Source organism: Engystomops pustulosus, chromosome 7 (assembly GCF_040894005.1).
Source record: "Engystomops pustulosus chromosome 7, aEngPut4.maternal, whole genome shotgun sequence".
Taxonomy (NCBI): Eukaryota; Metazoa; Chordata; class Amphibia; order Anura; family Leptodactylidae; genus Engystomops; species Engystomops pustulosus.
In genome coordinates, this window is record NC_092417.1 from 26174069 (window position 1) to 26188243 (window position 14175).

General features: G+C 40.7%; 2 protein-coding genes across 2 annotated transcripts; both read right to left on the bottom strand.

Moving 5' to 3' along the window:
- Positions 1–252: 252 nt before the first annotated feature.
- LOC140070150 (olfactory receptor 6N2-like) lies at positions 253–1194 on the bottom strand. Its single transcript, XM_072116485.1, has one exon. It carries the CDS (start codon positions 1192–1194, stop codon positions 253–255), a length of 942 nt encoding a protein of 313 aa, XP_071972586.1.
- A 10941-nt stretch (positions 1195–12135) lies between these two features.
- On the bottom strand, positions 12136–13074 carry LOC140070151 (olfactory receptor 6N2-like). Its single transcript, XM_072116486.1, has one exon. The coding sequence runs from the start codon at positions 13072–13074 to the stop codon at positions 12136–12138; it is 939 nt and encodes a 312-aa protein (XP_071972587.1).
- Between the last annotated feature and the right edge of the window lie 1101 nt (positions 13075–14175).

Consider the following 14175-nt stretch of genomic DNA (forward strand, 5'->3'; position numbering starts at 1 on the left):
CTAAAGTTCAAGCTGTAGTCCAAACAAATGTTATGTTTTATGCAACATTGTTGGCTCAAAAAATATTTATCCATATCATTCACAGTGAGGTGGCGAAGAGTAAGACCAACAGCATTGAAACAGTATACGATTTTTTTGGCAATTTTTTTTTAATTTTCCTGTAAAAAAATGATTAACCAATACTGACTACAAGGAACAATAAAACTTAAAAGTAAACAAACCACAGATAACATTTATTATCTCCTAAGGCAGTTACCCATTAACCCAGTCACATAATTCTTTTAACTTCTTTTTCAATAGGTCTCTAATTTCCCGATTGCGGAGACTATAAATAATTGGATTACACATTGGTGTCAAAACTGAGTAGATGACAGCCATCGCACGGTCATAATTGACTGAACGTTTTTTGGTCAATCGGATATAGATAAAAGCTACACTTCCAAAGAACATCATGACAACTGTAAGGTGGGCACCACAGGTAGAGAAAGCCTTCTGCCTGCCTTCTGATGTCTTTATTTTCAAAACAGCAGAAATGATCTTCATATATGACATAATAATACATACAAAGGCCAAGAACAGAAGAAATGAGTTAAAGGCAAAGTCAACCGTGATGTTGAGAGATGTGTCAGAACATGCCACGTTTATCAGAGGATTGAAGTCACAGAAGAGATGTTCGATCTTTGAATGACAAAAGGAAAGACGTGATAGCAAGAGGATTTGGGTCAATGGTCCAAACAAACCTACGACCCAACAACATGCAGCTAGCTTGAAACAGAAAGCATTTGTCATTACGGATGGATATCTTAATGGGTTGCAAATGGCCATGTAGCGATCAAAAGCCATGGCTGTTAGAAGGTAGGTTTCTGTAATACCACAAAAATGAAAAAAGTAGATTTGGAGAAGACATCCAACGTAAGAAATCACCTTCTCATTCAACAGACCTAATAGCATTTTTGGAATAGTAACTCCGGTGTACCATATTTCGAGGAAGGAAAGAATTGCAACAAATATGTAGAGAGGAACATGTAGGTGATGATGGGTGCAGATTAGGGTGATCACTAGAACATTACCACTAAGGGTGAAGACATAGACAAGAGTCAGAAGGGTGAACAACACGACTTGAGCTCCACCTAAGTCCGGAAACCCTAATAAAATGAACTGTGTAACCAGGGATTGATTTGAAGTGGTCGTCATACCACTATCAAAAATAAAAATAGTTCACTTGGGAACATGAAGGTTCTTCTTCTGAATGTGTAGAGTGAAAAATACGCTCATAAAATAAATCTAGCAGATCATAATAAATACATTTTACTCCAAAAGTTAAACAAAATTCCACAGAAAAATGAGATAAAGTTAAAGAAGAGGAGAGAAATGAATACCTTTGTCTTATCTTTACTAATAGCTAGTAGAGAAACCTAAGTAAGAATAGGCAAACACATGTAAATTCCCTGTTGCTTGAGTTATAGCCAATACAATTTCAAAGAAAAATCACAGCAAACCATGACAAAAAATCGATAAAAATAAGATAAGAGTGTATTTGTAATTTTTGCATTGAAGTTCTAATGTCAAATATATATAACGTCAGAAGCAACAATTTGTAGCCTTAATAACCAGCAACAAAATTAGCCTGTATTTATATATATATCATTCTCAAAATCGTTGCCAAGAATCAGTATTTTGGCATCTACATTGTGTTCACGTCATTTATGATTATACAGGAGACATTTGTTACACCGGACTCCCAAGACATTTACTGCAACTCAACAAAGAAAAACAAAGAAGTCTTATTAAAAGTTTATTTCAGGATTGACTTTATTTTATCAACACAAACTTTAAGCATTTGTTTTATGATGTGTATGAAATCTATTACAATGACTAATGCCTATCACATGATTACTGGTTGGAGAAAAGTCTGAAGAGGTTATTGGGAGGCAACACATTTATGCTGTAAAGACCTGGAGTTTTGTAAAGAATTTTTGAAAAATCGTAACAACCTCATTGATCCCCTACCACTCTCATTCCAACTCTATCCAGGACACTCTAAACCAACAGTAAGTAAAGGGTTCACAGGAGCCCGTTCAGACGCAAGACTTCTAGGGCCCATGGCTAACAGAATTGTATGATGTTGCCGTGTAAAGGTAATCAGTATAGGACTCTATAGCATGGCCAGGAATTGCATATATTACCCCACTTACATGTGAAAGGGGGGTCTGACATGCCATGTAGTCTGCTGGCATAAGGCGTGACCATGACCTAGCTGGACGCTGGAAATACTAAGAGGCTGGAGCCTCTTGGTATATCTGGTGGGGGTGGGGGGCGGGGGTTGCAAAGAGGCCGGGTAAAATCAAGTGCTGGTGCATAATAATCCAACTTATGGTAAACCCCCCCTGTTTGTGTCTGTATGTGTGTGTAAGTTTGCTGTTAGGTTTTTTGTCATGTACAGTATGAACTTTTTCACCTATATGTAAGGAAGGTACAGGGCAACTTTTTATAACTGCAAGAGAGGGCATCATTCTATAGACACAGGAAGGGAATGATCATGGGGTATTGTGCGCTTGCCTTGATGTTCCTCAACTCCTTTGGCCCTGCCAGAGAACAGAGTCTCTTGATATTTCCGGCGCTGACTGTGTAGCTGGGCCATTCAGCAGGTCCTGTATGCCAGTACAAGTCTTGACAAATTTCCTCCACAGTCCCCATGGCTGAAGTTTATGATGTACCCACCATTCCAAATAACTACAACAAGAAGGACTTTTGCTGACTTTCACACACTGTCATCCCTTTTCTTTTCACATTAGTCAGGATGTTCAAAATCGCAAATAATCTTTATTGTACATACAAAACACATCATGGCATAAACTCTTTTTAGAGTGGCACACGGTCCAAGGATAAAAACACAACGTCCACCTGGAAACACATCCCACTATAGTACTAGCATGTAGTCCACCAATATCTGAAGGAAGGATAGTGTGGGGCAAACATATATACTACAAAATCCCTAGCAACATATACATACAGGGTGATAACAGATCTGGCAGTGCCACCGCAACATGTGTCCCCCGAAAGAAGCATTTAGCAAATTTGCAGGCAGCATTTAATTTCATGTGGGGCACACGCGGGGCACACGCCGGCTGTTACCACGCCGTGCATTGCACCATATTGGTGGAGATCATCACTCTTTCTGACATCAAAGAAGAGCGCCAATCCACCCCAATGGGGCACATTTACTTACGCGGTCCAGGGCGCTCTCGGACGCTGATTCGGGTCTGCCGGAATTCTTTTTTTTAAATTCCACGTTTTTTGCAAATTTGTCGGGTTGTCCGATAGCCATGCCTCCCGATTTCTGTCGCGTGAAAGCCGGCACCGATGCAGCACAATCCGATCGTGTGCGCCAAAATCCCGGGGCACTTTGGCACAAATCGGAAATATTCGGGAAACCCGACGAATGTGCGGTGTTCGGACCCTTAGTAAATGAGCCCCAATATGTTTTATTGGCAGGGGTGTTTAGCCAAACATGGGTAACAATTAACTGAAGTTTGTGTCCCAAACTCCACTCAACACAATCTGTGATCGCACTGATTCAAAAAAAAAAAAAATGGAGGAGATGAGTAATTTGACCATAAAGTAAAAGTGAGTACAGAACATTTGTAAAGTTGCTATTAACATATAATACTCCCCAGATGTTGGTCACAATCCATCCAATGCACACTGGTACAGAAATTAAACCATAGTCATAGTTAGAGATCAGCTAGTTGGTCAATATTTGAGTTTGACAGTTTGAAGGGTTCATCCGAATCAGGGCCGGTGCTATACAAAGTGGGGCCCTGATCAAAACTAAAAGTGGGGCCCCAAAATAAAATTTTATGACCAGTCACAGTCAGTAAGAGGCTCCCTTTAGTATGGTAAAACAAACTGTAATATGGGAGAATTATAGGAGATAGATAGATGATAGGGAGAATGATGTTCAGTGCGGTGGCTCAGTGGTTAGCACTACAGCCTTTCAGCGCTGGTCAACATCTGCAAAGAGTTTGTATGTTCTCTCTGTGTTCCTCCCACACTCCACAAAATTACTGGTAGGTTGAATAGATTGTGAGCATTATTAATTATAATTATTATGATAGAAGATAAATGTGAAAGATAATAGAGATTTCTAGATGCAGAACTATAATATAGATGATATATACAGGAGATGGATGAGAGATAAATACAGTAAAAGAGAAATAGAAGATTGATTGAAAAATAAATAGAGAAAAAGCGAGATATATAAATGGTCAGATTATATGAGATAGATAACTAGACCGATAGATATATAGACCAGAGATAAATGATGAGCATCTTCACCCAGGAATTCAACCAAGGGCTATTAACCCTTTCACCACCAAGAATTTCTGGATATTTTGTCGCGTTATTGACCACAGCAATTTTTACAATTTGACGTTTAAAAAATAAAATTTTGCCCCATTTTCAAAATTGCATTAAAGAGTTTGTAGACAGAGGCGCCTTCATGCAAATTTGATTCAAACTGAAACATTTTATAAAAAATACTTAAAATTTGAACTTTGATGGCAAAAAATGTGCTCCAAACCGAAAATATTTACCTTCACATCTCCTAAATGTAATAGATGGACATGTGTAGAGATCACAAATGTCTCATATTGATACGTTCACATAAATAAATCCACATAATATCACTAAAACTGTAATAACTAGATATCTGCTTTACAGCAAGAAAATTTAAGACAGTCACAATCTGCAAAATATAGCAATAAAACAGAATAAAAAGTAAAGGCGCTATAAAACCTATAGAAATTTGAAATCCAACAACCAGGCGATGCATTTAGCAATTAATATTCAAAATTGCCTCTAAAATATGTACAAATCCAGATACTTATATAAAGAAAATATACTTTCCTAAAACAGTAAGATGTGAGGGGATCAAACAGACCCCACATGTGGATAGTCACCAAATTATGCAGCAAAGGGAACGTTACACCCACAGGGGACACCAAACTATTTGTGCAGAAAATTGCACTGAGCATCACACAGATCTATCATTGTATGATCCTTACTCAATGGCCACCCAAATAATAACTATATATCCATAAACCCCTCTAATGACATAATAACAGTCACTTTTAGATGTGCGCCAATGTATTATACGCACAATAACAGAACGCTCCGCGCTTCATAAGAATGAAAGTGAGAACGTCATAACATGGGTGTAAGTAATGGAGGATGGTGTGTATAATAACTTTATTCCAGAACATGTGGGTGTTTTTGGTGTTACATATAACTTTATGGACATGTTCTGGGTCGCAGTGTTAATATATGATAGCGACATCAGGTGAAGAGGATCGAATGTTCATTGTATCAGTCAATTTTTGCAAAAAAAAAAAAACTGCCACCAAATAAAAGGCAATAAGAGAGCAGGTGTGTTCTTAGATAGTTCTGCATAGAGAAGGGTTAAAAACATGAACATTAGGTGATATTATTCCTTATCAAAATGTAGTAACATATAAAGTGAATATTTCCATTACCTGTGAGGTGCAGCAGCTCCTGTGTGCAGCAAATTCTCACTGTAGCTGCCGGATAAGAATCTGGAGGGGGGGGGTACACTTCAGAGTGCTGTATCTCTGGCTCTGTGACACATAGAGCCTCACTTCTTTTTTCCTATGAAAGAGGAGAGTCTCCTCTTTTATATAAATGTGTTTCTAAGTGTCAGGAAAACTGAGATAATTACTGTTAAACTGCTGTTGGCAGTGATTTTTATTTATAAAAATGCCACCTGATATTCTCACTTTAAACCTGAATATCTTTGGATCCAGGGCACCTGGAAACAAAATTCAAGATTCATTTGAAAGAAGAGATTCTCCTCTTCCAGGGGGTAGGGGGCCCTGGGCAATTGCCCACTTTGCCTACCCATAGCGCCGGCCCGGATCCGAATTTTGCAATAAAATTCAGTTTGGGATGCAGACTTCGGGCCGAGCTTTGACTAGAACATGAACCCCTTTGAAATCAGTGAGGACTCTTATTTTAACACCCAAAAAGGACTGTAAATTAGGGGTAGTAAGGGCTAAAGGGCTGAAAATGGTGGAAATAACAGGGCAGTTATCCTGGCCACAAAAGGCTAACAAAAATTCTTAAAATAATAACATAACATAAAAAATATATAAACAAAAAGAAAATCTTTTAAAAAACATATTTCATAGTAGTTAAAGGTGCACTGGGTGTTTAGACCCTGTTATTCTCTGTGCAATAAACGAAGCAATGGGAAAACCATACAGCCTTCCTCTCACTGCGGCCGTGGATCCCATTACCGTCGGACTTCCCGAGGTTTTCAGGATTTGCACCACTGTGATAGGGATTTAGTAAGGGATTGTGTTGCACGCAGCAAAAATCGCGGGGTGATCCGACTGATTCGGATTGAGTGCGGGATTTAACCTTAAAATTGTATCGCATCCAATGCATTTACATGCACCAGGAAGAAGATGGTGAACTCCGGCGAACCTGAGCTGGGAAGCGACATATGCAGGATATCGGGCACATGATCTTAGTGAATCACGGCACAGTGCATTATCGTCGGACAATGCACTTTCATGAACTCCGAGGGACCAGGTAAATAAATGTGCCCCACTGTGTTTATAATCCTGGTAATGCAGATTGTCAAAAATTCCAGTTAAAGTTCCGGCAGTACAGATTATTCTTATCAAGATGAAGCTCTAGAATTGCGGATTGTCAAAATTTCAAGTTATAATTCCACCAATATGAAAAATCAAAATTTTCGTTCAAGCTCCTGGATTACAGAAAGTCAACATTTCAAGTTAAAATTCCAAGCATGCATAATTGAAAATTTTAATAATTGAAAAAGTTGATGTTCCATTTTAAGTTGAAGTTACAGGAATGTAGAACTTATTGTCACGGGTGGTCCTATGACCCATGTCTCGGGTTGTGGGTTCACCAGTGCTGCCCCATTGAACCCCCGCTCCGTGGCACATCAACTTACCCATCCTCACTCCTGCCTCCATGTCCTTGGCCATGCGCACACTTCTCAGTGTCATAGGGCTCGCGCGTGGCAGCTTCACAAGATTTAAAGGGCCAGCAAGCCATTAATTGGCACTGGGCTTACCCAGAATTCAATCTAACCCAGCCACTCCCGACACACTCTGCCGGATCTTTGTGCCTCTATGCCTTAGAGAAAACTTTCCTGATGCCCTGTAAGATTATGCTGATTTCCCATTGTGACCTTGATTCCGTTCTTGACCTTGCTCCTGTTCTTCAGGTTTTGACCTCCTGCCTGTCCCCGACTACAATCTTGCCTTAAGACTCTGTACTTTGCCTTGGCCGCCACCACAGACAAAGTCGCACCTGTGGAACATTAGAAAAGTAGGTGCAAAAAACACAGATGTCGGCTTACGTCATCATCCGCGGTGGTCCAGAGGATCCACTACCACTGATCCTGACATTTTTTCAGACATTGCCAAAAGTTAGTTGCTTAGGATCCATGCAAGGTTCATCTTAATGTTGTTAGGATGTCAACATTGGCTATAAAGAGGAGAATGACACTATCAGGGTGCTGAACAGGCTCTGACAGCATACTAGCTGCAGGGCAAGATCTTGCCAAAAGTATAATTTTCCCACCCAGAAATTGAATGGGGAGAGCTTGTCCTTCCATACCAAAATATGTGTAGTGAGATAATCCTGCACCTTGTACTACGTGCCCAATCCAATGGTGGTGGAGGATGAGGAGTAGTGAACATGGCGTTCAACATTGTGGCCATGTTCACTCTCGCTATTGAATTGATCCTGTTGTGTTGGCAACTTCCTCCTCCTCTTCATGCTGCCACTGAGCTCTCAATGTGAGATGGGAACTCCACCAGTGTCTTTGGTCTTCCTCATTTTAGTTTCATGCACTAGTAGTGGAATAAAGGATACTAAACCATCCTTGTAGCATGGATCCAGCAGCGTGGCCACCAAATATATGTCAATGTTGAGTGTCCAGACAACTGGGGTGTCAATGCACGGTCACTGGAGCATATAGTGGCTTATATGGGCCAGCCTGCGCAAATGCAAGGACAAGCTGTCCTTGGTGGGGGGAGTTTCCTTCTCCTCTGTATATACCTATCCATGCTCCAGTAATGCTATTCTGCTGCTCTCAGTGTCACCCAACTCCTCATCCTCTAGCTCCAAAACTGTTCCCTGTCTCGAGAGTGAAGATATGCTACCATTACATCCACCATCATGCCTGGAAGAACATTTGCAAGCAGACAAAAGATGAGTATGGGGATGGAGAGGGCTGCTGGTCACTACTATGACTCCCCCAGGAGGTCTGCAACTGGAATACCACAATTGTCTACTGCTGCTTACACACCCTTTCCAGCATATGTAAAGTGGAATTCCACCGAGTTGGTACATCAGATAGGAGGTGGCTGGGCAAACCAAAGTTCCACTGCAGTGCAGATAGGCAAGCAGCAATAGGAGTGGATTATAAAAATGCAAACACAAGGCACACATAAAAAACAGTAGCCCCGACAGGTCTGTATTGTTGGACAGTAACCTTTGCAACACCAAGTTAAGCACATTTGCAATACATAGGACGTATGTCAGCCTGGCTCAGCCCAAAGCTGCTTCAAGGTTCTGGCTTTTGTTGCACTCCACCTTGCCGTGATTGAGGTTCAGCAGCAGCAACCACTCATATGTCTGCTCCTGGATCCCAGTCCTCAGTTTAGGAAATATAATGTCCCTGATGGTGTTTAATGGCCCACCCGTGAGTTGTGAGGTTAACCTCAGGACTGATAACATTGCGCAGTGTACATCTGATTTTGTCTACAACCTGTTGGTGCAAGGCAGGGACTGTCTGTCAGGAAAAGTAGTGGTAGCTGGACCCTTCATACTGTGGGAAAGCTGCCACTATTAGATCTTTAAAGCTGTCCATCGCCACCAGTTTGCATGGAAACATTTAAAAGGTCAGCAATTTGAAAATACTCCTTTTTGGGACTGGAGCTTCTGCCTGTGATGTGCCAAAGTTATGATTTCTCTCCTGGAGAGCTGAATGGATTGTTTTCACAGGTTGTTGATGGTGGTGCTGCTGGAGGTGGTAGGGTTGATGGCAAAACATCCTCCCTTTGCACAGAGACATATGGCCTTATGCCCCCGAGGCAGTGGAAAATCCTTGGCTAACTGAAGCAGCAGGGGAAATCTTAGATGTTATTGGGCTTTTTTAGTGTCTCAGCCACTGCAGCTCATGTTTACTCTGTAAGTGCTCAGATTGCTTAGGTTATAGCCACTCTTCATAGACTGGTGGCACAGCCTGAAAATGACACATGTTCTGTCTTCTGCATTCTGTCCCTGGATGCTGGAAGTAGCCTTGGTCCCCTAAATTAAGCACCAAACTAAACAGTGACAGCAACTTTATGATCTAGGTATGATTCTCAATTATTCTATTATAATTCTCTATAAGCAATAAGAATGTCCATGCACTATAACATGCTATGAATGGCCTAATGCAGTTCTTCAGAGAGCCCTAAAAAAGGCAATTATTTAACGATTTCCACCTATCCCTAAAAACAGCAGTGATCCCTGACTGACTGTATGTATAGAAGAAATCTCTCCCTAGCTGTCTCCTGTGTGAAATGAAATCTGGACATGTCACAACGGAGTAGCAGCGGTACTGGCACTACCCTCATGCACCTTAAAGTCTTAGGCGTGGTGGGACCATTTGGAGTGATAACGGCTGGCAGTGTACTGCAGGGATGTGAAGACCATGGGGTGCTCAGCGTAGGAAGGCAGTAGTCACAGATGAAAGGAGGAGAGAGACAATCGCGGCACTCACCGATGCAGTCTTCAAATTTTATTCACAGATATGCAGGTAATACAGGACGCCGACGTGCGGCAAGGCGACGGGCCGTTTTGCTCTGAGTAGCGCTAGAGAAAGCGCTACTCAGTGCGAAACGGCCCGTCGCCTTGCCGCACGTCGGCGTCCTGTATTACCTGCATATCTGTGAATAAAATTTGAAGACTGCATCGGTGAGTGCCGCGATTGTCTCTCTCCTCCTTTCATATCTGGACATGTGACTCTGCACTTATCCTGCAGAGTGACATGCCCATGCACTATAACATTCTATGAATGGCCTAATACAGTTCTTCAGAGTTCCCTAAAAAGGGCAATTATTTCAGATGTCCACTTATTCCTAAAAGCAGCAGTGTTCCATGTATAAAAGAAACCTCTCCCTAGACATTGCTCATGTGTGATTTTGGCCCATTTTTCCATATACTCTTTAAATAATGTTTTGCCCTTTTTTCATTTTTTCTCCTCACTTTCCATAAGCAGTAACTTTTTTTTCACTTATGAGGGTCGTTTTATGAGGGTCTGATTTCTGCAGAAAAATTGTACTTTGTAGTAGCACTATTCGATGTACTAGGAAGCTGGAAAAAATCTAAATGCAGTACAAAAATCTAAAGTTGTGCAATTTTCTTCTGAGCTTTGATTTTCCACCTTAATGACAAAATCATACATCCCCTGTGTATGCCCCTTTAGGGCAGTATGACCATGAAATTACATTGTTTGTACCATCTGATGTTTTCTAGCTAGCTGATCTTGGAGACAGTATGACTGATTGATCACTCTTTTTTCAAATTGTTATGGGTTAGACAAATGGAGGAAAATAATTTGTACATTTAGATGTTTTTTTTTTCCGTATGGGGATTAACGTATGGGATAATGATTTTACATTTTGATAGAAGGGGTATTTTGGAACATAGGGAACCTAACACGTTTATTATTTCATTCATATATATGCATTTCACAGAAAGGAGCATGATTAGGGATAAGCGGACTCGTTCAAGTTTGATTTTGAGGTGGAACCTGAAAGTTCAGTTCGGGTTTGCTCACCCCCACCAGTAATACCTACAAACTGTGGTGGAAATTATTCCAGCTGTTACACTTTAAATCAGTGGTCCCCAACCTTTTTGTATTCAGGGACCGGCTCCACCAAATTTTGTTTTCCAGGGACCCGAACCATGGTCCCTGGAAAAAAAATTTGCTGGCCCAACAAATACCCCAAATCCAACACCAAACCCATATAAAGTTTAATATCCTGCAGCCCCCAATCTAAAAGGTGCAATTTTCTGTAGCTCCCATTTATATCCCCTGCTCAGCTACCATAAAAAGTCCCCCTGCCCAGCCCCTATAGTAATGTCCCCTGCCCAGCCCCCAATAGTAATGTCCCCTGCCCAGCCCCAATAGTAATGTCCCGTGCCAAGCCCCCTTAGTAATGTTTCCTGCCCAGCCCCCATAGTAATGACTCCTGCCCAGACTCCAATAGTAATGTCCCTTGCCAATAGTAATATGCCCTGCACAGCCCCCTTAGAGTTAAAAAACTGTATACGTATCTGCAATGCTTCTCTTCTCACTGCAGGGAGAAGAGGAGCATTGAAAGTAAGTATACAGTTTTTCTTTTTAAGTTATTTTGGCCGCGGCCTGCAACCAGGTGTTCCATGGTCCAGACTTGGGCCCGGTAGTTGGGGACCACTGTTTTAAATGACACAAGCAGAGATATTTTCCTGCCATTTCATGGCATTTACATTGTGGCGTTCATTTTCCGGTGGTATTTAAAGAATAAACATTCACTTCCAGCACCAATCGCAGATGTTAGCAGAGGGATAGGTGAGCCAAATTCTTAACATGAACTTATGGCATCAAGCATTGCTGATTGGGTCTCATCATCACTAGACATGATTTGAATCTTTGTATTTTTTTGTGTTTGGATCCTAGGAGTTCAAATTGCCTTCAAGAGAACGGAATAGAATTGGTCAAATGACAATCCTGGAAACCTCCAACAGGTTCTTGGCTCTCAACAGATTGCCACCAAGTTTGGTTAACTGATGCATTGATTGACCTCTCCATACAGGCCTAAGCACTCTGCAACATATAGTTATCTGATGGTCTAGTTATAGGTGAATCTACAATAGGATTTTTAGTAATTTGGTGTTCTTTAACTTTAGGCATATATTTTTTTTGTTGACTTATATGTTTTAATAATAATGAAGATTTATAAATTTTTGTCAGTGCATTATATCATTTTTAAAGTTTGAGTCTAGTTCCTTATTGCTATGTATATTCTTTCCTAAAAGGAAAAAAAATTAAACCCTAGATAATAGTTCCCGTAATTTTTTTCTTAATACCTCCCTAATTTCCCGATTCCGCAAACTGTAAATGATTGGGTTACACATTGGGGTTAAAACAGAGTAGATGACGGCCATCACACAATCATACGTCACTGAACTATTATTGGTTGGTCTGATATACATAAAACTTACACTACCAAAGAAAAGTAGCACAACAGTGAGGTGGGCGCCACAGGTAGAAAACGCCTTCTTTCTGCCTTCTGATGTTTTTATTTTCAAAACTGTTGAAATGATCTTCATGTAGGACATGATAATGCAAACAAAGGACACAAATATAATTAATAAATTGATGGCAAAGTCAACCATCACGTTGAGAGATGTGTCAGAACATGATAATTTCATCATTGGAGTAAAGTCACAGAAGATATGTTCAATCTTGTTGGAACGACAAAAAGAAAGATGGGAAAGCAAGAGGATTTGGGTCAATGGGCCAAAAAGACCAATGACCCAACAACCTGCAGCTAACTGAAAACAGCAGCTGTTTGTCATAACAGATGGATATCTTAATGGGTTGCAAATGGCCATGTAACGATCGTAAGCCATGGCTGTTAGTAGGTAGGTTTCGGTAATACCAAAACAATGAAGAAAATAAATTTGAAGAAAACATCCTGCGTAAGAAATGGTCTTCTCATTCAGAAGGTTTACCAGCATTTTAGGGATAGTTACTCCTGTGTACCAGATTTCCAGAAAGGAAAGAAGTGCCACAAATATGTAAAGAGGAACATGGAGGTGATGATGGGTGCAGATCAGGGTGATTACTAGAACATTACCACTAAGGGTGAAGACATAGACAAGACTCAAAAGTGAGAACAACAAACCTTCAGTTCCCCCGAGATCAGGGAAACCAATGATAATGAATTGTGTGACCAGGGACTGATTCAAAGAGGTCATCATTCCACTATTAAAACATAAAATTTTGATATTTGATAATTTTCTTATTCTGAAAATACAAATAAATTAAGTTTCAAAACTACATCATACGGAAATCCTATGGAGATGAGAGAGCTCTATGGTTATTTTTTTGGAGAGGCAGGGTTTTCAGCAGACTGTCATTATCTTTTGCTAAGAAAATTTTATACACCTATAGGCCATTAGTAAAAGAATGAACAAGAATGGCCTGTGTGGAAGAGATTCCAGAATAAAGAATTTTCTTTCTATAAGGAACATGCCATGACAGCTTATGTAATCACAGCTGCTTCTAAACTAGTGGTGACCGGACCCGTTTTCCCGACCAAACCCAAAAGGCACAAATTTTGTGTGTTTATTGTTTTAATTCCACTGAAAAGTTTGCATGCCATGTAAAATGCCATTGTGAATTTATATAGCTGCAGCCCGCTGTGTGCCACCATTTTGGGTAATGTTTCTGCTCCCGATGACGTCTTCAGGGAGCATCAATTCTCCACAAAATGGTAATGCCCTGCATCACCAGCATACTAGTGCCGGCTTGCATGGTTTTGCAGTAATTTAAATGCAGCTCCCAACTTTGCTGGGGTCCATCATAAGTGTTAATGGGAGTAAGAAGAGGTAAAGCTGAACGTCTAATGAAGGGCTTTTAGGCCATGCAACATTACTCTAAACAAACCACAAATTAGTTCTGGAACAATGTTCCTTCCTCAGGAGACTAAAGTGAAGATGCTTTGTAGTTTTTGCACAATAACATATATGGCGAAAATGTGTGGCCATTTATCCAACTGATAAAGTTTGGCTAGAGCTGGGTCATGCAACAAGACAATGATCCTAACCAAGCCTCCAATCTACAACTGCAACAAGTTGATACAATGACCAGTTGCAGTCTAGAAAAGTGTTTAGCCTGGAAATGTAGTCAGGTCTACAAACCCTTCTAGAGGGGACAAGATCGCTCCAATGTGAGAGAAGGAAGAGAACTAAAAAGGGTGCAGACCCTGGTGGGATACAGTAATATAATGTATATAATATAGGTCAGTGATGCTAAACCATTTAGAGACCGAGTGCCGAAAACAAGAACAAAACCCCATT